The following is a 27430-nucleotide window of genomic DNA, read 5'->3' on the forward strand; positions in this document are numbered from 1 at the left end:
TCATTTTCGGAAATATTCATGTTGGGTTACATTATGAAATATATATCTTCGGACATTAATGATGTACTTTTACCATATTACCTACTATCATATCTATGGCAAAATATAGTAGGTGAATAACTTGATGTTTCTTAAAATAAAGTGTTGTCCATTTTCAGCAAAACTTGCATTATTTATTGCATTACTTATCAAGACAGTCGACATAAAGTCTAGTACAGCAGCCTCTAAGATTGGGTTATCAGATAATCAATTCGAAATTGAAGATAACCTCAAAATGGGTCAAATGTCAAAGTCTCTTGACTGTATGACAAAGAGTTGTTTTAGTTTTCTAACTTTTTAATCTTTATATTATATGTGTGGAAGCTTGGATTTAAAGTGGAATTGTTGGAGATACACCCCAAAAGTATATAATAACGTATATTTTGCTCATTATGTTTAAGAACCAGTATTCAAATGGAAAGGTTGAATTAATTTAAAACAGCATAAGTTGGTATAACTTGGCTAGTGAGCATTTTTGTAAGAATAATTTTTAATCGGACAGCAACTTATCGTAATGAAGACTCGTCAACTCAAGCTTCTTAGCTTTACCCATCGTGTATAGCTGTCAAAATCCAAACGACGTCACAGAGATCCATGAAATTGTGTTATTGATGGAAGATCCTCTGCATGATCCAGATTTGTCATTACCAATAACGCGAATGATATTGGTTTCTCGCCTTCATACAAAAAACGGACGAACGATTTGCATAATCCAGAACTGCTATTGGCATTTAGCATAGTTAAAACGTCTTGAATCTGTTAACACACGCTATTGAAATATGAGTTAATTTCAAGCAATATTCATAAACAAACTCAGTGATAAAATATTGAAAACTGACGGATTTATTAAATCCAGAACAAGTAATGTTTGTGTCTCATAAGCAATAATTTTAAATTCTTAGCAAAAAATTAAGGATATGACCACTACAGTTAAGTTCTATCTATTACACTCAATGTTCTATAACGATTACCTTGACTGTCAAGAATTATCTCATATGCATAAAAACAAGTTTAACTACCCTTTTTTCTTCTCTTTTTTAACGATTTTCAATCTCTTGACATACAAATCTGTTTAATGTATCAACTTTACGAGATAAAAATAGCATTGCGTTTTCAGAAAAGATTCCGTTGAATTTTTTCAACAGTTGTTGAATGGTTTCCTATAATCTTGTCGGCGTTCCCCTTTGAATTGTCGGTAGAGGGCACTGTATTACATTTGAGTGTCTGACTTCTCACTTTGAAGAAGACCAGCAATCTGATCCATTTCCCTTCCTGACGTCAGTCTCCATTAAAACTGAAATTCTAAATCTCAAGAAATCAGAGGGGAACACTATTCCTTAGGAAAACTCTTTGTTGCATCATGGACGATAACGTCAGAGGCTGTCCTCGATATTCGATTAATTCTGATCTAAAAATCAATAATTAGATCTTTTCAAATAAATGCGACTTTCAGAAGATTTTCCTTACTAATATCTTTCAATTACAGCCCTACTCGTGGCGAGTCTTTTGGTCAAAATATGAAGTTGAAAGTTAAATCCTTGACAATGATCAGGCGTTTTCAGGGTGAGTGACGGCCAATTGATTAGCTTGTGAAGCATCCGTGAAGTACAAACTTAATCAATGCATTGTCCAATCGATGCTTAGTTTAGCGACTTCGCGGTTCTGCCACAAGAAGCATGGGCTTCACAACCTCTTTCAGGACTTTTTCCTACAACTCTTACACGGCCTTCCAGTTCTGAGCTTGGCTCCCTTTAGATATGATGACGAGGCGTAGTTTAATAGCTCTATTATTTGAATGCGAATTTGTCTTACTGAATGATAAGTTGGGATATTTCTCAGTGTTTCTAAGGTAAGAGTATTTTCAGACGCTTTCTATTTTTGTTTTTATCATACATGTATTTTGTGACAAATCATGAATGATTTAATGCCTTATAACAATCATACAAAAGTATTTACCTCTTATCTGCGCTGCGTTGCAAATATCGTTATAGCTGTACTTATTTGCGTTAAAAAAAAGCAGCCTATATTTAAAAAATTGATAGAGGTTAAATATTATGCACATTACTTACTGCTTAATCAATATATTTCTTATATGACGAACGTTATGTATTCTTCTATCTTTCATATTCAGTAAACCATTCATTCAAGGCGCATGAAAATTCAATATCTTTTAAGATTTGTATCAACCTTGATCAACATGAACGTTGGACTACTCTTTGCATATTCTTTTTTATCAACTAGTTTGTTTCAATAGTAACGTGAATTTAAATATCTAATTTCTCTTATAAACAAATGATATGTAGTATTGAAAATTCCTACTTTTTTCAACAGAATGTCAAATAACTTTTCATCAAGGTAGAATGCATAATAGATCATACTTCTTAAAACACCCCCTTTTACTGTGTGTCGGTTCACGCACTTTCTTTATTATACAGTATTATATTTTTTTCGTTCCCTTTTCATCAGCATTTCATCAATAATTTACATGTAAAATAAAACAAAACCCTTTAGAGATCGCCTACAAAATAACTAACTCTCTATTGGCCTTTCTACTGGCACCTGTCTTTTGATTTTTTTTTTCGGTCAGAATACAAAATGTCCTTTAAAGTCGAAATATTCAAACGCAGTGCCTGTGTAAGGTAATTTTAGTACCAGAACCGATCGATTTCTGTTTGTTTTTTCAGGGCGGAGAAGTGACACAAGATATTACAATAATTACATAAACTAGAGCAGAGCTCGTGGCAAAGCCACGAGTAGGTCTTCCGTTGTTGCTGCGAGTTGAAAATTTATATGATTTGGCGTCAAACGATTATAATGACTAATGACTAAAATTTCACTTCTGCTTTTGTTATAAAAACGTGCTGTGAGTGAAAGCCTGTATAAAGACAGGAAGAACATGTTTTAGGAAAACTATTTGTCGAACACAGTTTGTGTAATTGTTTTGAAAACTCTTTAAAGCCCTGTCACACCAAGTTGCGTTCCCAGGGCGTGTTCACGGCATTGTAAAATTCATGGAATTCGTAGATAACGTAACATTTACAATTGAAAATGTCACGGCATCCTGATGGCGACTGAGGCGTCCTTACAGAGCTCCCAACTACGTTTTCACAGAGTTCTACTTAGCGATTGACTGCGCTCTCGCTTGGTATCCGCCGAGTGCTCATGACGTGCTAGGAGTTTTTACCACACGTCCACAGCGTGCCCTGCGTGCTCATGCGCTGTCACGGCGTTCTAAAATGTTCTAGGATATCCCACCGCGGCAAACGAAGATGTCGTTGCATTGTCACGGCGCTGTAGGAGACTCTAGTTCGTTTACCATTGCGTTTTATATTATTCAATGACGCAGCGGGATCGCCGTGAGGACGCAGCTCCAGTGTGACAGGGGTTTAAACAATGAGAAGTTTAATGGCAAGTTAAATCTTTAAGGGTAGCAAGGATTGTTATATATACATGTATTCATGATTCGTGTAAGGAAATGCACGCAAAAACGTGCATACAAAACACGTAACTTCTGTAATTAAATCTTTCTTATTTTTTGAAGATTATGTGCAAGATTGAAATTGTTGCGTGCTGTCAAAATTTGGTAAACAGCCAAAATTGATGGCATCTCTGAAAATTTGTTCAGGGCTGATATTATTTGATAATACGAGTAGACTTGAACATTTAAAATAATAATCAGCTATGAAAGATCATCGGGAGAGTTTATGCATAAGTGAGCGTCTAAATTTTACATCTGATATAGAGACACATCTTCGCTAGCCAAGGGTTTTCGGTCCACTTTGTTCCCCATAAACCCTTGGCGGATTTCATTACGAAAACTCGGTGATGTGATGGCGCTATCTAGCGAGCAACTTGAGTTGCGCCGCTTGCATATTTTCATTTTAATCGAATTTAACAACAGGTTATATACACACTACGGGATTAATACAACTTGAAAACATGTTCACTACCGAATATCGGACAGTAATTAACGATGCTATTAAATACGACTTAAGTTATAACCTAGGGAAAACACGGAATGTTTTATTCATAGTGTTTTGTAAGGACCTGTACCGGGAGTGAAAAAGTCGCCGATTTATTAATATGAAAGCTTTCATGCCATAAAATCAGGTATCGTTGTCGTGAATATTGCGGACCAAAGAAATTAAATAAAACAGAGCTAACTGAACCTTTAAAAGCAATAACCATAAGCAGGAACGTATATACTAACGGGATAGGCAACTTCTACATTCGCCATGTTTACTTCCCATGCTATCACGCGAGCCTTGACAAGTTTGTAGAACTATGGTCAATCCCAGTAAAATATATAGGTTTTTAAAGCGATCTGGTTAAACCATCGTTGGGGAGGCACTGTACTCGAATACTTGAGTCTCAACTTGTTAAAAGCACCGAATGTTTTACCAAAGATCACACATGTGTTTTCTTTTAAAGTTTATATTATCAAGCACTGCGATTGGATCAGCTACTCGCAGCTGCAGCCAATCATAAAACGGAGCTTGTCACCGAGTTTTCGTAATGAAATCCGCCAAGGGTTTATGGGGAGCAAAGAGGACCGAAAACCCTTGGCTAGCGAAGATGATAGAGACACCGAATTCAAATGTAACTTAAAATTAAATGACATTATTTACAGAAATGAATATTACTTCTCTCGACGATGCAATAATATGCAAAATACCTATTTTTAAGTCAGTTTTTTCTCCTTTATCGGATCATAAGTAATTCTCTCGGAGAAAGTTACGTATGTATTTTGAAAAAACCCCGGTAAACTTCAATAAAAATAAGCGAAAAATTTAGTTGTTACGGTTTTTATTTTCAGTCACGTAAATTAAATGTGACAAAGGGGCATATTCGGTCGGAATTTTGGGGCAACATGTACATGAAGTAAATTTTATGCAAGTTCCCTGTTTGTTTTTTTTGTTTGTTTTTGTTTTTTGCTTTTCTCTGTTTTATCATAAAGATATATATAAAAAATTACGTACGTCACAAGCAATATTTGCTTTCTCTATTTCTCTGGTATTTTAATAGATTGTGTATTCATTGTTGACCTAAAATTATAGTATTCCACTGGCTGTAGCTAACCTTGTAAGTAAATTAAGTTGCATGACAACCTCATACCACACAACTTCAATAAAACTTTTTTTTAAATCAATTTTCATATAATTAGCAATAAAGAAAATCCCCAAGAACACATGTCCATCTCACTGATGTGTATCTTTGAGAAGCGCATATATTTTTTGGAGGCAGATGCATGTATGTCACTATATTATAGTCTGTAAGTCAAGTGAACTAATCTGTCCACACTTGCAATACTTTGATGATTTCTATGGCGACCGCCTGCATAGCATAATGTAGTCGTATTTCATAACATCTAATCCAAAGAACAAATTACCTTTGACTTAAAACGTTTTATTATAATGTATATAATTCTGTTCATAACTATATATAATAGAAGTTTAGCGTGTTCAACAGGTCAATTTATTATAGCCACATTCTCAGATTATGAACTCGCACCTTTAATGTGAAAATGAAAGTCTTATTGTTTGATAATTGACCACTTTGAAGAAAGCACCCTGCGAACTGTTGATTAATTAGATAACAATTGATGATTTGCAGCCATAAATAACCTGGGGTTATAAATGTTCTGAGCTGTGTGCGCTGAAGCGACACAAGATTTTCGGTAGCACGTGGCGATTGAATTTACGCAATAAAGAAAGTTGAAATTTACAAAGACTGACCGAATAAAAAAACGGGTGGGAAAGAGAAACACGTTCAGGAGAAAATGTTAAACGTAAGAAGTCACTATCAAATGATTTTCGACAGATCTGGATTTTAAAAAAAAAGAGCACTTGGCAGCGGGGCGGTGGGAGGGCAACACGGAAATAAGTTCGTTTTCACAATGAAATGATCGAACGACCATGTAGAAACACTACAGAAGTTATTTATATGTGACCGATAGAATCTAAACAAAACTTGTTTCAAAACTCAAGTGAATATTCTTTAAAATAATCACCGAATGCCTCAATTTAGGGCATTCTTTTATCGTGCCAGCACCTACTGCAAACATGTAACATGGAACTTTGATCATAATTTGATTTGATTTTTAAATTACCTTGTACGCTGTCGTATAAATCAATGCTAAATCAACTGTACGAGTAACATAAATTCATCTGTTTACCTTAAACCAATATAATAGTTGAAAACATAATAAAAATAGTTGCGTTCATACAAAATACCAAACATGCACGCGTGATGGAGTTGTAAATGTAGAAGATGTCACTTGCGCGGGATCTCCTCGGCCATGTGCGAGGGATGATCATTATTTAAAGGTTTTAATATTTGTGTGTGTGTGTTTTTTTTTTTGATTGAAAACATTATTTGTACAGTTTTTAAAACATTTAAGACTTTCAAACGAACCATTCTAATATGTCTGACGAGTATTTCCGATTCGGAGTAATATCGCTTTTATTAATTTTCAGAACGACTTTTTAATTTACTCTCCAATGTTTAATTTAAACAGATACAAAATGAACAAACTTTTATAACATATAATTAAAACAGTGTACAGTGTATTTACGGCTATATAAACTCAAACAAGTTCATATTCATGTAAGTGTGCGGGTGCGAATCTTGTGTATTTAATTAGATAACTGTTTACCGCTAGGTAGTGTAGCCGCGGATGATTTCCTCGGCCGCGGGCGAACGATTGATTACGTAAAGATCGATTGAACGCATACACACGCACAGCTCAGAACCTAGGAAGATTTGAAAAGTTTGCAATTTAATGACTAAAATCTATCAAATAGAAACTTTTGTTTTACTTTAAACCCACAATTGATCTATATGTCTGATATTGCATTAGATTGAGAATGGCATTTCTTTTAATAATTAACTGAACGATTTTTTAATTGACACCCTATCGTTTAATTCAATTGAAGAATAAACCTTTATGTGTACGTAATCAAAACTGAAACAATTCTTCAGTTCGAAGCTAAATTAACTCATATATGAGAGACGCAACGCTCGTGTATTGGATAACGGCAGACCGCTAGGTAGTCCAGCCGCGACCATGGTGACCGATTTTCTCGGCCGCGGGCGAGGGATAGCTTACGTAATAATACGCACACAGCTCTGATTCCAGGTGGATTTTAAATGCATGTAGTATGATAACTAAAATGTAATGCATAGTATTTTTTTCAATACGTATTTTGTGTTTTACTAGAAAAGAAAAAGAATGTTTTGTTTTCCGATTCTCGTCTTTAAGGACTGTGCACCATAAGAAATAAGCAACAAGGACTTAAACTTTGGAATTCTTTAAAAAGAAAATAAAAAACAGCACGTGTTCTAATTTTTTTTCTCATGAATTAAAGCCTCCTGTATAAACCAGTACTTTCTGTGGTCACTTTATGCAAGTTTTAAGCACAAAGACTTTCGTTAAGTTGCCAAATGAAAACAGGTACATGTTAACATGTAAAGCTTTTTACACTCATACTACACAAATCACTTACAAAATAACATTGTAACGACCTTTATAAGATCCCAACAAATAACTTTTCCAGCGACAGCCATATCGAAATCCTAACCGTTTTTGAGTTATTCAGCAAAATCTTTTAAGGGCTACTGGCCCTTAATTTCAGGGTCCAGCCCTTTTTCATTGGTGTCAAATAAAAGCCCTTAACATTTTGCACAATTTTTGTTCTATATGTATTTGGGAAATATTTCAAACTAAAAAAATACGAAGCTAAAACATGAGAAAATTTTTGCTATTTTTAAAACATAGATTTCGATTGATTAATTCGAGTGGAATAATTGGAAAAAACTAAAATACAAAAATCAGAGGACAATATTCAAAGTGTCAATAATAAAGATTTTTAACTGTAAATTATTTGCTACGGACCATTTCGGAGCCTTTGTCTGGAAACTAATGCCCCTAAAATTTTAGAAAAAGGGAAATAACTCAAAACCGGAAGTTGCAATTCCAATTCTTTTTGTGCTCTAGCAACCTTATTTAATTTACAATATACCGTGAAAATTTGAACGAAATCGGATGACAAACAAATAAGTTATTGAGGATTTAAAAACGTCTAGAAGAAGAAAAATAATAATGAAGAAGAACCATCAGAATCAGTACAAGGTCTTCCGTTGGAAACGGAAGACCTCAATAAATTAGTTTATGGATATATTATTTTGGAGGGGTGTTAGTGTCGTACGCAACGTTATTTTGAATTTATCTGTGCAGGACTTTGGATCAAGTTTTAGTCAAATGAGGAAGTAGCATATTTTGCCCTGTGAATACTTAGTCTAATGTAATTCGCAATACAGGACAAAAGGACCGTGGCAATCATTTTAAATGTATAAAAATGTTCATGTTTTGTTGCAGCAGTTCATCAATTTTGACTCACGTAAGCATTTTTTCATGCTATACGCCTTTCCCTTTTTTATCGCCGAGTTACAGTTCAAGAAATGTTATTCGCCTGATTAGATTTGCATATGACCCAGGCATGCTTTGATTTTATGTATCTTGACAGAAAAATCTTTGCGTTTCGGTTCCAAGATAGGTACGAGGATTTTAATCAATAAAAGCCCCACTGTCTGTACTCTTTCATTTCCTCTATGTCCAGGCTCGACATTTATTGTGCCCTAAAATTAGCCATTGAAATACTGATGAAAATGTGTAATTAACAAACCCAAGTCTCTTTTATTTTACTAAAGCTTTGGAAAAAGTTATTACGTCCATGTTTTTGAAGAAATGAAATTTCCAAAGTTAAGAATGGGGAAGGGGGGATATATCTTTGCTCTGTTTTAGACTGTTCAGGTAATAGGGAAGGGGGCGTCTTGATTCTGGTTTTGGCTGTGTAAGGAAAACTATGTGTTAATAAATTTTTGTAGGATAATGACATCTCTTTACATTATGTCTATGTGCACTGTAAAGCGCTTTCATCAGTTTGATGCGGACTTGGGTGCTCGAAGGTATCATTGCACTTAACAATTTTCTCTAATCGCATGTACGGTCAACAAAATTAAAGCAGTGTTTGCTATCTTAACATAGCGAACCGTTAACTGTTTTGAGGTTATTTCCGTGACAATGAAGTAAATTGTGTGTTCTCCAACTATTCTAAAAGACTATAATTATATGTTCAAAAGACATATAGGTAGCTATTTAACTCAGTAAATGTGACATTGACATAATACGGTGACATTTGGGCAACATCTGTCGTTCAGTCTCTTTAAAGTGCAATCCTCCCTTTATTGGTGCCAGTTTTAGACTCGGAAGCTGCTTGATATGAACAATGATAGACACAACTTATTCATGCCTAGCGTGATTCGATCCACAGGATTTACTTAAGAGACAGAAATGAGCTAGGATTTGGTCAACATATGAATGTAAAGATAAAATCCCCGATTGCAAACTCAAATATTGAGTTTGCACTTAAACAAACAGTGAATTCATTAGCGACAATTGATTGTCAAGCACTAAAATATATATGACCATTGGAGGAATGATGGATCGATTTACAATTCCCGCGGTTGCTTGGTGTGTCGTCTGCCACGCTCGGGGAATCCTCACGAGAATTCGGGGTACCTAAACTTGAAACGCATCGTTCGTGACCGTAAATTGCGAGGGTGGCGTGTCCGCGTTGATTGTAACTTGTCTTGGAGGTGATAATTCACTGTAAATATTAAGGACCCGCAATTGGTGATGACGTATGGCACATCGCAATTACCCATCGCTGCATGGTTTGTAATGAAAACTAGACTGGACAGTACCTTAAGTAGAGTAGCCACTTTCGTCATAGACTTCCTCAGAGAAACTGTATCTATAAACAGTTTGCAAAGAGATAATGCTAAGATTAAACGGTATTGATGAACGTTTTTTCTTATTTAAATGTAGAAAATAATAGTGTATGCAATCTGCCTGGTTTCATTGAGAGGAAAGCCTTTGATTTTGGACAAGAGACTGAAATATTAATGCTCGAATTGGCTGCGTTTAATTTATATGATGATAGAACTCGTTTGTTATCAACTGAAAACAAAGCATCAAACGAGAGGTCGGGTTATACATTATCAGGCAATACAGTTTTTAATCGGGAAATGTTTCTTCCTGGAAGGAAACTTAAAAGGTTTGAGAGTTTCTGTCATATACATGTAATATAATATTGATGGAAGTGATATGTTTATTCTTTAGAAATTGGTTTATCTATGAAACATTTCATGCGGTTTGCATATTCATTTTATAATTATTACTTTTAAGTTTTTATGCACGTAGGAGTTCAAAGTTTTTACTCGTGGGCGGGCTTTCATCCAGCTAGTAATATTTTCTTTTAAACTTTCCGACTTAATATGAGGTGCCTTTTAAGTATTTTAAATTAGTGATGTTTTCATTAAGAATTGAAAATTGTAACTGAGTGAAAGTAACTGGTATCAACTGTATTGATAATACATGTATTATCATAGATGAGACCTCTCTAAAGAGTTCGGATTCTTTCGTTCTACATCAATGACGATTCCATGAGATTATATTAAACTAACTGTCACATCCAGAAACAGAGAGTCATGATAAAAGTTGGGTATTTTTTATAGGCAAGGGAATTAAAGGCGCTGACATTAATATCAAAATGAGAAAAAAAACTCTCTGAAGACCGCTGCTAAGTTTTGTATGATGATGTAAGGAAACCCAGCTCCGGAACGAAAGCGCAAGGGATTGTCCGTAATCATCATTTTCCCAACAATACAGTTTCTTTTTTTCCATTGATTTTTGGCCCGGTGCTTCGGGTGTTGGTTCTGATTTTTATTTAATGATAAAGAAAAATAATCATGCAGTTCCCTTTGAAAAGCGGAAGTGTATCTCGAAATAATGGCAGTTTGCTTTAAGCTAAATTTTCCAAGAAAGAAACGAAAAGGCATAATGACTGCATGAAACACAACGCTGACGCTCTGTCAAATGGGAAGCAATGCAATGAATAATGGAAGACACAGTTGGTGCGCCGATGTTCTTTGTACAATGTTTAATCATTTATGGCGTTATCCAAAACAACTTAGTTCTCTTTTTATAAAGCATGTTGGATAAGCATTTTCAGAAAATATTTGCATTAATTTGAATATTTTAACTATAGTATAAATTTTAAATAAAGATGTAGAGAAAATGTTTCCTCGAGGATAAAAGGGTTTTTTTTTAATAAAGAGGAATTGCTCAAAATAAAGTTTATACATTCATTACCTATTGATGAAATTTAATTTATTTTTTTTATAATTTAGATGCATGGTATTAGCTTTTATTAACACTTGAATAAATTGAGTAATCTTTATGGCAACGATATAGATTGATGCTCTTTCATCAAAGGACCTTGTGGACATAAAATATGTAAATATATTCATTTATATAACTTTAAACAGATTTTTTTCCGAAGCAAAATCGAAATGATAGCAAATGCTTAAAACAATACCAGTGCCTTTCTAAAGAATCTTCAGTTGATAATGCATTTTTTTTTTTAAAACAAACACAATAACTTCCAATGGATATGATCACGGCAATCATATTCCTTAATCAATGTTTTTGAATAGAATAATGTTGAATTTCCAGAGAAGAAATCTGGATTCCTAGAAGTGTGAAATCTCTTACAGAGAACCAACGGGGACCCTGTTACTTTTATTATCCCTTCTTTTGTATCTAATGGTTTTCTTACACGAAACAACAAGAGAACACTGTATTATATCTGTTGGGTCTATAAAAGTTATAATTCTGTTTGATAGAACGCTCTAAAGGCTGTAATTATAACCCGTCTCAGAGGACTCATTTACATTCTCCTTTTTCGTGCATCTTTCATCAATTTTTGAGGATTATACAAAGTTGCATAGTTCTTGGTGGGTCCATGAAATATTCACAACTGTGTGATGCGCAGATGTTTGCTCAAACAGGTCATAAAACAAATTCTCTCTCTCTCTCTCTCTCTCTCTCTCTCTCTCTCTCTCTCTCTCTCTCTCTCTCTCATCAATTACGCGTTATTACTCGTTGCAATGCAGTATGCAAATAAGATGAGTGTTTTTTGATCTGCAGATCAACAGAAATTTAACAATATGGTTGTGTGAATCAAAGAAAAGTTTGCTGTGTAGTAGTATAATTCCGTGGATCAATTATTTACATAATACTGAGCGCACAGTTTAAAAGAAGAGTTTGAATTGAAGTTTTTACCATTAAACCTAGGTTCATTGTTCCTGCTGACAATCTTTCGCTTTGATACATCAGTTCGCACTCGAGATTCCAGCGAGTGATTTTTCATTCCATTACATAGAAATGACGATTATCTTCCAGTTGATTGATCCATGTCCACAGTATTGATCCCTCAAATAATAATCACAGTATAGAATGCCTTCTGTGTATCCAAGTTATTAAGCTAAAATCTACTTTGTATTTTGCAGATGAACAGACGATGACCAGTTGAACCCGATCACACTTTGGCATTTCCACTCGATCAAAAATGTGTATCCATTTTCCGATTGAAGAAACGGCGCTAAGCTGATACAATCATGACACCGGACTGCTTTGTCACTGCTCGGACCTTTCTTGGGAGTGTATTATAAATCATCATGGCTGGACTATTGACCACAGCTCCAGTCTCAGATATTTCCACTTCAGTCGTGGATATGAACTCGACTGAGAACTGTACGACCAGTGGTGTGACGGTAGCAGCGGACATCCCCCCACCCCACGAATTATGGCTGACCATTATACTAGGTGTTTTAGTGGCATTCATTGTAGTTGTGACGGTTGCTGGAAATGTTCTTGTACTGCTGTCATTCGCATTAGAAAGAACAATTCGTCAACCTACAAATTACTTCATAGCTTCCCTTGCTGTTTCCGATTTGCTCATCGGATCATTTTCCATGCCATGTTTTACTCTGTATCTGCTTCTGGGATACTGGCCTCTCGGTGAATTGGTGTGTGACCTGTGGTTAGCGTTGGATTGGACCGTCTGTCTTGCCTCTCAATATACTGTCTTCTTCATTACGGTGGACAGATTTTTCTCCGTCAAAATTCCAGCCAAATACCGACATTGGCGGACAGAGAAAAAAGTGGTAACTATGGTATCGCTGACATGGATTTTTCCTACATTGATCTTCTTCACTTCCATCGTTGGATGGCAGTACTTCGTTGGTAAGAGAACTGTTAAACCCTTACAGTGTGAAGTACAATTCATGAGTGACCCCTTGTTTACATTTTTGCTGACGATTGGGTACTACTGGATCCCACTTTGTGTTATGATTGGACTCTATGGGGGTATTTATTATGTAGCTCTGACACTACAAAGGAAAGCAGAGGCAAAGCATAAGAAGATGACAACAGCTATGGAATTGTCGAAAAACAAGCAGTCCTCCAAATCTAACCGTAACGCATCAGGGGCTGACAACAACACTCTGGGCACTGAAAACAACAATGGGAGATCAATGCGGCCTGATGAGTCCACGAGCTTTACGAAAGCCCCCGAAGAAGAGCGTTCTAGCTCCCCCGTCTTTGAGTCTGATGAGGAAAACAATAGCAGCCAGGGAGCTTGTGGTTCCTCCAAGACCCATTTCAGACACGCCGATGTTGATGACGATGAACAAACTTGCTTCGTTAACAGTGCGGTTCAAACCGACACGACATACCGGCCATCTTTGAAAGGAATGCTGGGTATGTCATTTAATCATGTATCGAAAATAGCCCTTACTATAACCGGAACATCAGGCTCGGAAACCGAAACAGACGGAAACGAGGATATGAATGCCACGAAAGCCCTTATAAAAGAAGCTCCCCCACCGTATAATCATGTAGTCCCAAACACCTACGAAAAGGCATCGAAGCAGACCGATAAACTACTTGAGAACGATGTATTAGAAGGTTGCAAGTATATCGAGGAGGATAGTCTGAAAACTCTAACATCAAACGATAATTTGAAGATATATCCCGATGGAAGTATCTCATTTGACGCAACAACAGACGAAAGTTGCTCACCGGTTTGGAAACGGCGAGAGGGAAGGTATCTACCCATCCCAATTGCAGAGGACTCGAGCAATACTATCTCCACAACTCTCGAAGGGGATTCTAGCATTCGTCATGCAAGCAACGATGATGAAATGTCGAAGAGAATACCATCCAACGGAACCTCTGCAGTGCACTCACGTGACAGAAATGAGGATGAAGACGTTGATAGCGATGCTAATAGAGAGAAACCAAGCATAATGGCTCCTCTACAGAATCTTGTTCAAAATATGAGAGCTAAGAGGAAGAAAAGCAAACGAACTCGCCAAAAGGTGAACTCTAAAACAGAAAATCGGGCCCGGAAAGCTTTGAGGACTATAACATTCATTCTTGGAGCTTACATTCTGTGCTGGACTCCTTATCATATAATGGTGTTAATCATTGGAGTTTGCGACGGCGGTTGGAATTGTGTGAACATGAAATTGTACCAATTTACATACTGGTTATGTTACCTCAACAGCCCAATTAATCCGTTCTGTTACGCACTAGCCAATCAACAATTTAAGAAAACTTTCCTTAGAATTTTGAGATTGGACTGTCATAAGACATAACGAACAGCAAAGAAATATTTCGACTTCCATAGAATGTGATGGCCCATGGTCAAATGGACAATTATCCATCAAAAACGCCTAAAGCGGAGTCAGTTCATCTATCTGTCAGTCGCAAAGAAATGTCGATATTCATTTTCAAGCTTCAATGCCTTATTCCTCTGAAAGAAATAACCTATATCCTTTTTTTGTTTCGTCCCCCCTCTGCACCACATACAGATTACACAAGGCACGTTGTCTGTAGCACAAGTCCCAGATGATGTGCGCTGTCTTTTATATGTAAATTGGTAAGCTGTGTATTATAGTCCATACCATACGGGCATGTCCTTACTTAGGCATCGACCCCTACGCAATATCATTAAACATAACATTATTTAATTGTGAGACAGAAATTAATATGATTTATCGTGTAGGTAAACATATATATATATATACATCTTACATGTACGTGTTTGTGTAACGATTTTTCTATAGTGTTTGATAACGGCTGTTTTTACTGAGAAATTATATTTTTTGTTAAGAACATATTAAATTGGTGTGAGGAAATTTATAGATACGAGATGTCGATGTTTTCAATGTAATTGATCATACATTGCCAGAGAACGTCAGTGTAATAAAGTTTATCTTACGCTTTGCACGTTCATTTTACGTCAAACATTAGTGTGAAATCAGATCATTCTTGTCCCCACGAGGACCATAAATACTCTATTTATAGTCAGATATATTTTTCATGATAGAAGAATATGTAATTATACTCATTTCTCATCGCAGTATGTATGAGGTTTATAGTTAATTGTTTTATTATTCTGTCCATGCTACCATATGTCAGTCCGAATTTTGTGACCTGTCTTTTTTTTTTTGTTATGACTATTGTGTACAGATGTGTGAGGAAATGTTGGACAAAGTTATACAATAAATGTTTATATCCAAAAGGTTTTGAGATATTTTCTTTTCATGGTCATGCAAATTGTTCATGCACATTTAGAGTATAATTCAAACAATGTCCTTGCTTTGCTGTGGTTGCCAATGTTAATGATTGCAATTCCAGTGACGCAGTACTTGTATAAGATGAACACGTTATTGTCAAGTCCATTTGTGACCGCTACGCTTATGTGACTGGGGTTTATAAAAACTTACATAGTTTGAGAATATTTTCACGAGGAAAATTTTTATCGGAAATATCTATCTCGTATTTCGGTATCTCGTATTTCATGGTTCTTTGATCTATTTATTATATATGATATGTTGTTGTGTCAATCAGTTCATACACATTTCTTAGTTAATTGGTGTTATTGAACACCCCGTCGAGATCACGATATCAAAGTCACGAAGGTTTTGTTACTGCCCGTAAAATTATTCAACCTTTAGCGTTCACAGCCAATGAAAACAATGGATCTTAGCTACATGTATCTTTTTTACTCTGTCTGAGGCAGGACACCATTTATTCTAACCGTAACGCCTCTTTTCATTGTATATAATACCAGAACTAAATCTTTACTTTTTTGCATTCACAGTCGTATAGAAAGTAATACGGTAGCCCTTACTTAAAGAAGTTAGGTCTTAATGCTTCAGTTAGAAGTCGAGAAAAACGAAGCATTTTACTTGTATGTCACGGCCGTTATTGAATCTCGTGAGACATACCGTCAATCTCTGATAGTTCTTTACTTTCCTTTTACTCGAGTATCAAATGAAGCTCTCGATATCGCAACAACAGAGAGTTTGGCGTTAAATAGCGGAGGAAAAGGCATTAATGCGCAAAGGGATTTCATTTTGTTAATGAACTATATGTCAGGATGTGCATTATTAAAGATCCGGACTGTAATTAAAAACCAAGGTTAATGAACTCTTTTATGGGCAATTGTTAAAAATAGTCTCTCTTTGATTAATTACACAAGATACGAAGTAAGCAGAATTCCACACATACCGTCTGAAGAAAGGAGGATTGGCTTAAACCACCGTTATATGTCTCGCGTAAAGACTTGCCCATATATACATGTACATGTAAATACCCTCTTTTCCAAACATTCGTTTATATATAAAATATTGTTGCAGTTGCCATAAATATAGTACAAATAATATCTGATTTCTAGGCCAGCTACCATAAAACAACAATTATTCTTTCGCCAGAATTTGTCATCGTCATTCTTGACAGGGTACATACTTCGATATTTGACTGGTTTGCATCGGGGTCGACATGAATATAAGTTGAAAATGCGATAACCCGGTTAAAATGATAATATAAACGTTAAAGAATTAAAACAAATTCATTATAAAACTTCTTTCTTTATGATGCTGCATGCTTTGGAGGACTGACCTTTTAATGAAATTTGAAATTATAGTCTTCGGCGGACATCATTTGTAAAGATCAATTTCAAGGGATATAATCGGTTCCCTTTTAATTTAGAAGAATGAATTCTCTTTTAATTTAGAGGAATGGATTCCCATAAAAAAATAAGATTAAACCAAAAAAGTGTGTAATAGAGAGATTTACCAAATATTTTTTGTATCAAAAGATTAAATAATGATGTTGAATTACTCAAAAACGTTTACTGTGTATGTTTTTAATAATAATCAAACAGAAACTATTGTTCATCTTTCAAGTTAGTTCGGAGGAAAATAAACGCTTGCCATTGTAAAATTTTCTTCGTGTCGAAACTGGTATTTATTGTCGATGCATTGTTGTGTAATATGGAGAATGACAATCATCATTTATTAAACAAGTATAGTTTTGTTTGTTTCCCTCAGCACTGTTTAGGTATATGATGATGTAAAAAGCTTTACGTGACAGCAAATGTTGCTCATGACTCACAAAGCGGCCGTGAATGATTAAGCATTTACTTGAATGCAATGAAAATAGATTTATTTTATAAACCAATCGTCAAATTGGTATCTAATTTTTTTCATCACTTTTAAAATACGCTTTCTATGTGTGTCTGTGCGAGAGATATGAAAATCTAGTAATATCCTAACTATGTTAAGATATTTTGAATTCAAGAATTTAAGAGACAAATTTCACATAAAAATTAAGCAATCAGAAATTAAAAAAAGAAAAGAAAATGGGTCCTGGATTTTAATTTGAATTATATTTCTCTTTAACTTCTTTAAAACATCGTTTGATGATCGAAGGAAGATTTGCAGCTCTATCATAAAAAGACCTGATTCAGCATTACAAATACCTGAAGGCTTTGGCATTAAGCATCTGTAATAACCTGCACAGACACAGTAAAAGAAAAGAAAAATAATTAAAATGATCTCTTCTTATCATTCCGCCCAGTTTTATTTGTCTCTCTCTCGAGAAAATGTTTTCAAAGCTTACCCTTGAAGCCAAATGAATGGTTAAACCACATAGCACAAGTCATTCTGTCCACTGATCATGCAAATGACAATAGTTTGATACCGTTAACAGTTAGGAATGTTACAAGACTGGGGAATAATGCTCAAAATTTAATTCTGCTTTCTGGAATGTCACTTTTACAGTAAAATCACCATATTAACATCATCACTCTTTAAGCTGCTTGGTCCATTGTTTTGGCCATTACTTTCCATACAATCAAATTGTCTTAGAAAGTTATGGACCTTCACCTATTTACATCAACAGAACCGGCGTCAGTTCAGAGAGAAATATTCAGAGTATTATTAAAAATAATTCTAGTATTGAAACACAAAGGTGAGTAATTTAAAAGCGTACTTAAAAGTTGATATAAAATCGGATCAAGCAGTTTTAAGAATGTTCCATATAAGAAGCCTGGAGTTTGGGAAGTTGCATGTGTCAGCAATGTGACGTAGGCCTGTCCATTTCATTGCTGACCACTCAGCCATGACTTTGAAATCGACAAGTTTTGTCCGGCTTTTGAGCTAAAACTACGCAAGCTATGCATATTTCAATCGAAAGCAGTATCATTGCGTGGACCCTGAGGTCCACGCAAAAAATATATATAAGCGAGGTTAAACCGGATGCTAGGGGGAAAATTCAGCCTGCGCATGAGCTAGACAGTCTGGTTCCTGTGGGTAATGGGTAGCTCAGGGAACCAGGCTAGCACACGTTTATCTGAATCGGGATCGGGATTCCGTGCCATATGCACACATAAGTTCAAAGGCGCTGTAATTGTAAAGTTGTCGGTAAACAGTACAGAAACAAAGTATTCCTTTTAAAGAAATGATTGGCATGTGATATGAACAATCAGTATTATGAAATAAGGTTATGTTATGCCAAAACTACAACATGCATCAAATAGCATAATTTGCAATGTTTTGTTGTTTTCCGAATACACATGTAACTTAACTTTACATTTATAGTAGGCGAGGCTAGAGAACTTCCCGATTAAATTCATCAAAATATGAAATTTTTAATTTACACAAAGCTGTCACTGCATAGTTAACAAAGTAGTGCGAATCGTAATGTGTGCGCAAATAGTAGAATTCACCAAATGCCTGATACTATACATGCAAACTTCATTCATAGATAGATCATAATTATTTCAGAAGTATGAATCCTTTAAATTCTGAGATTAAAAGTCAGGGCTATACATACATGTATACGTAATACAACGTACAAATTTAGTGGTTAAAAGCAGAGGGCTAGAGTCGGTGGAATCTCTGATAATCTTAAGACTTTCACGTTTTCGTTGAAAACACATGTAAATGGTCCACGTATTGTAGTCCTTTTTTAAAGGACAGCAACTTGTTTTTAACTTGTTTTAATGCAAGAAATAGATATAGTTGCGTCCTATCGAAGGTCCAAGCACTTGTTAAAATGGTTCTATTATTCTCAAAATTGCATAGACATGTAAAGCAAAAGATTTCTTATTCCTGATTCTTTTAACATCCATATTTAAAAAAAAAATGCTTTTAACACCAAAAGGAAAAACAAATCCGTACAAAGTGCAAGGACATTTGAGGGTTATAGTAAAAAATAAACTATAAACAAAGGCACCGTATACGTTATCACAAGATGCATGTGTCAATGATCATGTGAATTAAATAGTTACAAAATTCCCCCAAAAATGTTCAAAGATTTCAATTAGATATTCATGTTAATTTGGATTTTCATTCTCAATCTGAACATATTTACATAATAGGTTATACAAAAAATTCTCGTCCTAAGTTACTGTTTGGCTTTTTTAACCTTAAAACGAAATCATCTGCTGTATCTTATCTTGTACATGTATGCCGATAGCGTTTGACAATGACCTTGTATAGTGAATGCCACAGCCAGACAGTTTTGCGTAATATTCCACGCATGAGGAACCCTGAAAGGGTACCACTAATCAAAGACAGATGGGATGCCGATTTCTTTTGTAATCTTGATTTTGCAAAGGTTACGTTTCATGTTACATGTAGTGCAATAATATTTCTCCAAGTGTAAAAAGGCAAAAGAAGACTATTCTATGTTAGCTGTTCCGTGATGTAAACATTATGGTACGGATAACCAAGCTAATACTAAGAGCGATATACTGAAAAAATATAATCAAAATGTATTCATACACAATGAGAATATATAATGCAAAATGATTTTTACTTTTTAACAATTCATATCTTAATTTTTTTTATTGCCTAAAAGTGATTTTAATGACGATAAGATTTAGAATATTCATATTTCAGTTTTTGAATTATTCTCGTGGCTACACTTTTTCAAACAGCTTTTTTTTAACTATCCTTTTATTTCTTTTTTATAATAATTAACGACTGATGCAGTAATAGTAAAAAAATAAGCATGAATGATACTACTTTGACTTTGCCTCAGTTACCAAGATATGAATTTACGTCGGCCAAGTGAAAAAAAAAAGTCGATATGTTGCTTTGATATGCATAATGAATGATGATCGCTGGCATAAGTGATATATTGTTCAGCAATTTGACGTCACCAATGCAGTTATTTACATAAGAAAAATCTCTCTCTCTCTCTCTCTCTCTCTCTCTCTCTCTCTCTCTCTCTCTCTCTCTCTCTCTCTCTCTCCAATAGAGTTATTTTTCTCAAATTTCATGATTCGTTTGAACAGCACGTGTCCGACCCCTTTGAAAGAGAACACAAAATCTATTTTGAATGTGATTGCATAATTCTGTGACACGCCGTAGGCAAATCGATAATGTAACTTCTGCAATTTACTTCTTAATGTCAATTTCTTAGACAATAATAGTGTAAAATGCAATGTGAATCCAACTGTTCGTGGCCTGAAGCAAATCCTAGATTTCAGGAAAAACAAAATTGAATTTGTTTCATCGACTATTATCCTACATGATCTTCAGATATCGGATACCATGCGATGCCAGATTTGAGTGTCAAACAATTATTCTTCCAAATCAATAAGTAAAAACCTCTTCAAATAGAATTTAATTAAGAAAATTTTCTGTATATTGTTTCATTTCACTGAAAAAAATACCATTCGTCTGGCTTTTTTAATACATCGTTGATGTTTAAAATACAAAACGTACATTTTTCCGTTTCATCCACGACCCACATGAATTACTAGTGAATTTCAGATTTTTTTTCTCAAAATTTCTCAATTCTTAAACACCAGAGGGTGAAAAAATTAATTTAAAGTCCTTTTTGTTCAGAAAATCTATCATAACGCGGTGCATGATAAAATCAACATTTAGTCAAGCGCTTGTTAAGAACACAATAGAGAAAAATATATTCAATAGTCACATAAATATTAGGTCACTTAGAAACTGGGATATCTATCCCATTCAGTTTTTGTTCTCTTCATCCATCGAGCTTAAATATTGTGAATAGTTTTTAAAGGGACTTGGACACGATATGACTTAAAATTTTCAAATTTTATTTTCCCATTTTCAATGTTTATACTGATAAATATAGAAGTTTACAATGCTATGTCAAAATTTGAAAGTCAATTATCAAGTTATAAGCAAGATACAGAGATTATAATTCTTTGTTTTGTAAACAAAGCTCGAAAATGTCATTTTTTACGAATGTGTTGTATTGGTGTAAGTTTCAATCAAGTGCATCTTTCTTTTGTTGAAAATAGTATTTATGAAGATATTGCATTAGTTTAAATTGTTTTTTGCATGTCATTTGTCTACAAAATGGTAATTCTCTACATTACATTTTTGTAAACAACTATAAGACTCGAGCTTTGTTTACATAACAACCAATTCTTACCTCTGTATCTCGCTTGTAACTTGACTTTAACATTCAATATTTTGGTCAATCATTTAGAATGCACCAGTTAACCATTTTATACATAAAAAATAAAAATAAAATTTTTGAACTCAAATCGTGTCCAAGTCCCTTTAATACCTCAAAATTTCTACGAAATGTGACAGGTTGTTGCATTGTCATTAATTGATCAAAATGTTTCTTCTCTACTACCGAACATCAAGTAGAAAAATAAGTATATAAGAATGATGGACAGGGGAAACTCGACCCAGGGCGGGGCTTTATTAGTTATAAATGAAGGGATAAGTGACACATACTCGGTACATGTAAATACAAAAGACTTGACAATGTTGAAGGGTCACAGCATAAAAAAGAATCTTTACTTATAATATTGCAAGAGCGACAATACCCTTATAGCACTGACCAATACGGTTGAAGCATTGATTGTAACGATGAACAAACGATATGTGATATGTGTGAATGTACTAACGACTGTGCTATATATCATTGTGTCAACTGCAACACCGCAACACTGTGGTGTTAAACCTATCATTGCACTTCATTCATCTTCTACTGCCGTGTACATATCCTCGGGCTAGGTCTCGGGTTCCGAACAGTGCTGATCAGCCTATTCTTGTTTTACCGGATTTGCTTTCGTTGTTGTTGGTGCTGAATATCTCCAGGTCTTTTTCCGTGGCGCTTTTTTTGTTTGCCTTAAATACAAATATATCGACATAATAAACCTGTGGGTCAGTGATGTCAAATTTTAGATATATGGCTTCAAAGGTAAAATTCTCGCAAAATTTGGCTTTCAAAAATTCAGACATGTTCTGTATATGTACATGATATTATGCTAAACGTCTATCACTCTCTCAAAATTAAGTTTTGTACATATAAAACATGTCACACAGTGGCGTCGGAAGCAAACTGAAAGTGGGGGGGGGGGGCTAGACTAATCATCAGAAATCTTGACCAGAATTCCAAAAATCATGAAAATACAAATAACTCCAATCTTACCTGCCAAAATTTTTTTCCAAAGTCATGAATTTCCTAATCGGGGTGGGGGGGGGGGGGGGGGCTGGTATACCTATCACTAAAACTCCACTCTTACTCGCCAAAAAAGATTTCCCAAATCATGAAATTCCTAATCCAGGTGGGGGGGGGGGGGGGGGCTACTATATCTATGACTCCAATTTTCAATATCACTATTAATATTTTAATCTTTTGAAGGTAAATTTACTTACTGCGAAAAAAGTGGGAGAGGCCGAACCCTCCATGATGCTATACTCCTAATGGTTAGGTCTTACTTTGCCAAAAAAAAGTGGGGGGGGGGGGGCTTATGTAAATTGGATGTGACTTGCATTTTCATGTAAGATTTTGGATGCTTCAAAAAATTTCAAAATGTGACCAAAATAGTCAGGATATTTAATATTCTAGATTTTTCATTTCTCTGGAATATTTTAAAGTGTATTTTTTTCAGTGTTAGTCAGTATATTCTTTAATAAAAACCAAAACACAGAAACATAAAAGTACGAACCGAGTTTTAAATAATTAATTTGTACCAAAATCATTCATTGAAAAGAGTTACGCTTCACGGCTTCCTGATCAAACAGTTCTTTAATCGTGTTTCAATTTTTAATTTCTGAGTAAAGGAGTGGAGGGGGGATATGCATTTGCTGTGATGATAAGCCTTTTTTTACAAATATATGTCAGATTGCGTCTTTTTCTTTCATAGTGATTTTTCCATATCTTTTCCTAACGATACTTGCAAGGGTCATACAATAAAAAATTTCAAATACATGTTCACATAACTATGTAGCATTTTGAACTCAGCTAGACCATGAACAAGCGAGAATATGTAACATCAATATAATGATACATGTTTCGTGCATGATATTGAATTTTAAATTTTGTTTTAGTGTACCTGTCTGTAAGGATATTGTCCTTTTCTGTCTTAGGGTCTGAGTGACATCTACAAGCAAATGCAGTGGGACTAACAGAAAGACAACGATATAAGCAAGAATCAATATGGCTAGAACGTTTCTTCAGTGACAGTATGCAATCGTCTGTTTCTGATTATAAATACTTGTATATTCCATAAATTGCAATTTTCAATTTTGTTCCTGCCCCTTAAGGTATTTTAAAAAAGTTTTACTTATTCCTTTTTTATAATTGCAACACATGTCAATATGATAAAGAACTTACTAACACATCATTTCATGTTCCAAAATTTTAGCAGTTGCCCTTCTTAAACAATAATCAAAACTATAATAACCCCCGAGAGAAGTGCATTTTATAAAGATATAATAAACTATTCAAATTTTAAGGTAGCATAGATCTGACCGGCGATTTGTGCACTATTCAGCCTCGTTAAGTACAAAGTGTAGACAGACTAAGATGGTATTTTAGAAGCGAGAAAATATAGTCTAGACAATTTCAAAATTACAGTGCATCATTCAGTCTGGCTGTTCTGCACGTTAAATTTTCCCGTAAATCTTTCACTTTTCACAGGTTGGCGACGAAAATTTCCTTGGCTCTTTGCCTTGATATATGCAAATTCTTTCAACATATAACAGTTTTACGAAAATCATTTTTTTCACTCAGTCAGTCGTTGTGTTCAATAGCAGTAATCAATTAATAATCTTGGGGGTTTTTTTAATCTTTTACCGGTAGAATGTGAAAATGAATTTTCTGTATTAATTGTATCAACTTTCAGGGAAAGTGTAAACCGGTAAGTATACATCAATACAAATGAGTACAAACGAAATCTGCATCTAAGGACCGAGGTTAAAAATGACAATCGAAAGAGCTTATACTTGTTTTCAGTACTATAATAAAACAAAAGTGTTTCTCAGAGTTCATTCTTGTGTTTTGCTCTTATATAATAGAATTGTTGGCACAACAAAAGTTTGCATATTCATATATTTATCACCATTGACATTAACTCGTTTTATAAGCCATAACCTATCATGGGAGTTGTCATATGTAGAAATTTAGTAAATGATAAGAGAACGTGGATTTTAATGCGTTTCAATCTGATTAAAAAATCCTAACATTAAGACGTCCTAACGTAAGACTCATTAGAAGTAAACGGGTAAATACGTGGTCTACAATCTATTATAACATATATTACCATGTGTAACCCGCGAATTAGAAGGGCACCACTAAATTCATGATATTGAAACTCGGTGGAAGTTCTTGTTAGAAACTTTACAGAGATCGATGCAGTGGCGGAATCGGCAGTTTCCATTTGAAAAAAAAAATTAATGCATCCCTGGAGTCAAAATAATGGGAAATGCACCCATATACTTGGGATGGATTGCGTTAATAACGTTGATATATTTTTTTCTTTGGTAAATAATTTGCTGAAAGATATCTTAATCTGCTTTTGAAAGTATGGTCCCTTGGGAAATTACTGCGCCGAATTTGCCCTGGGATTTGTTTGTACAAATCATTTGCTTTTAAGTAAAATTCAGCAGCATTACGGGATAGTGTAAAGTAATTGTGCGTGTGGATTGTAATTGCCGCATGCGCGAAGAAAGAAGAGCTTGTTACCAAAGTAATTAAAACACAAGAATTTTTCTTTGGTTAGCTTTTCCGATAAATAAACGTGTTTTCATGATGAGGGACTACTATTCAAACAGTGCTAATCAAGTGGACTACTTTGGCTTCCGGACGAATCTTCATCAATTTCAACCATTGTCCATCTGTGAAATTGATGTTTCCCCCAACATCATATGCCTTTAATAATCTTAAAAATGTTCCTTCACTTAATTACGCCCCTACCCTGCCTCTCGACACATTACACCATAATAATTTCTCAAACTTACTGAGACGTTCAGTTGAATTCTAAATGAACACGGATTTGTGTTTGGGGTTATCTCTGCTGCGATTCAGCTTGATTTGATTGCAATGTAATTCATTTTTTGCCATCGCAAAATTAGATGTAACATTACTAAATTGATTAACACTCATTGTGTTGTGTGACTATAAAAAATTATGAAGATATCTACTAATTTCAGAAAGTTAGGAGCGATTTGTTAACACCACGGTGTACACTGTGGCCACCGATTTATGAAAATATGATCAAAGTTATACTGTATGCATTTACATGGTGTTTTTGTTTTCATATTCAGTGGTTTTTTGTTTTTAAATTGACATGTAATGTATGAAATTGTATTAAATAACGCAAATTAATTAATATCGTGTGGACCCCAGAAATTATGTCTGCAAAAAATCCGATGACTCTTCCTCGGGCGGGGGGGGGGGGGGGGGGGGACGGGGGGTAGTAGAGAAACGCCATGATTATTTCATACAATTTATAAAAATAGTGAGAACCTTTGTTCTAATCTTATTTACGTGATTGATACATCTCAGCTGTTTTCCGCTTTTATATCAATATTTCTCAATTTTGGACATAATTTGAACATTTCGTATTGTAACACAAGAGCCTAAACAACCGATTTTCTTTGAAATTCACATCCCGTAGAAGATTTTTATTGTTTATGACGATGAATACTACATCGTATTTTATCTGCTGAAAATCTTAGACAGCCCGATCTATTATAAACGGGTCAAACGCATGAGAAAAGAACCAATGTTGACAAGTCCAGTAAGTGTGACGTCACACGAAAATGGCAATGACCGCTGTTTGAGATCGAAATGTGCAGAAATTTATTTAAAATGATTTTGAAGGATAATTTTAGGGAAAGAAATGCAAGGAATTGAAAAAATAACACCACGGAGTTGATGTCTGGTGTTAAATATCGGTTGAATAGCGAAATAAAGAAAATCTACAAATCTCGTTGCCATCCTGTCGCTACGCTCGCGAAGCTCACTGGTAGGATTTTGCCTGGTTCTCATTTATTTACAACAAATTGATAAAATCGCCGACTCCTGTGGCAGAACATTACAGAGGAAATCTGGGCTAATTTTGTATGCATCATTAAAAACAAAATTAGCGTGCTGCTGGCTACAAAACCCTCTTTTTTGTCATTTTTCGTCTAAACACACTGATTCAACATCTAAAACACAAATAAAACAATTATTATATTTGTAACACAGCAAACCTGTTTTTTCTGAAGGTACCAGTGCAGTTTTAAATTTTACTACCTATTCTTATCAAAATTGCACAACTTTAGATACAGATTAAAAATTCAAAACGAACTTCTGGAAAAAATTCTCTTGATATCTTTTTAAACAACGCTTCATTTACAATTTTCTAGCAAAAACACACGTGCATCCAGCAAGGCGTGAGACTTTGTTTACCTCGAAGTTACACATGTGCTTGAAAATCAAGCCCGGGACTTTTCACACCTCCCTCCGGAAACAACACGCATCAAAAATTCAAACGACCTCGTATTATTACAAAACAGGGATAGTTAGACCTCTTACACATTGTTTTTCATCTCATAAAAAACCAGCTCCTGTCGCGTGCGGAAACGCCCAAATTCAAAGGGGAATTCGGGAATTATTTTGCCTCAGCCATGTTTTGACGTGAATCTTCAGTGAAATACTGTTATGACACCTTCAAGTACATATCACCGTGCAAAATTCACTGTTTAATTATAACTTTATTTTGGACTTTACTTTTAAAATCCAACATCTGGTTCGTAATACTCTCACAGTTTATTTCTTACAAAGTTACTTATTTATTTAGTGATTGACACTTTCCGGACTATTAATGTGATTTCAAAGAGACAGAGTGCCATG

General features: G+C 34.9%; 1 protein-coding gene across 8 annotated transcripts in view; it reads left to right on the forward strand.

Moving 5' to 3' along the window:
- LOC128157543 (muscarinic acetylcholine receptor M2-like) overlaps window positions 1-15524 on the forward strand; it is a 30690-nt gene extending 15166 nt beyond the window's left edge. For 5 of the 8 annotated variants that reach the window (XM_052820188.1, XM_052820202.1, XM_052820201.1 and 2 more), the window contains one exon: window positions 12454-15524. In XM_052820188.1, the coding sequence (XP_052676148.1) occupies window positions 12622-14604 (1983 nt within the window). In that variant the 5' untranslated portion in view covers window positions 12454-12621 and the 3' untranslated portion in view covers window positions 14605-15524. Of the gene's footprint in view, window positions 1-885; window positions 1889-8285; window positions 8439-9616; window positions 10158-12453 lie in introns of those variants that run through there. The other 3 variants (XM_052820178.1, XM_052820203.1, XM_052820204.1) reach the window with 3 other exon arrangements.
- The last annotated feature ends 11906 nt before the right edge of the window (window positions 15525-27430 follow it).

The sequence above is a fragment of the Crassostrea angulata genome, chromosome 1 (assembly GCF_025612915.1).
Source record: "Crassostrea angulata isolate pt1a10 chromosome 1, ASM2561291v2, whole genome shotgun sequence".
NCBI classification, from domain to species: domain Eukaryota; kingdom Metazoa; phylum Mollusca; class Bivalvia; order Ostreida; family Ostreidae; genus Magallana; species Magallana angulata.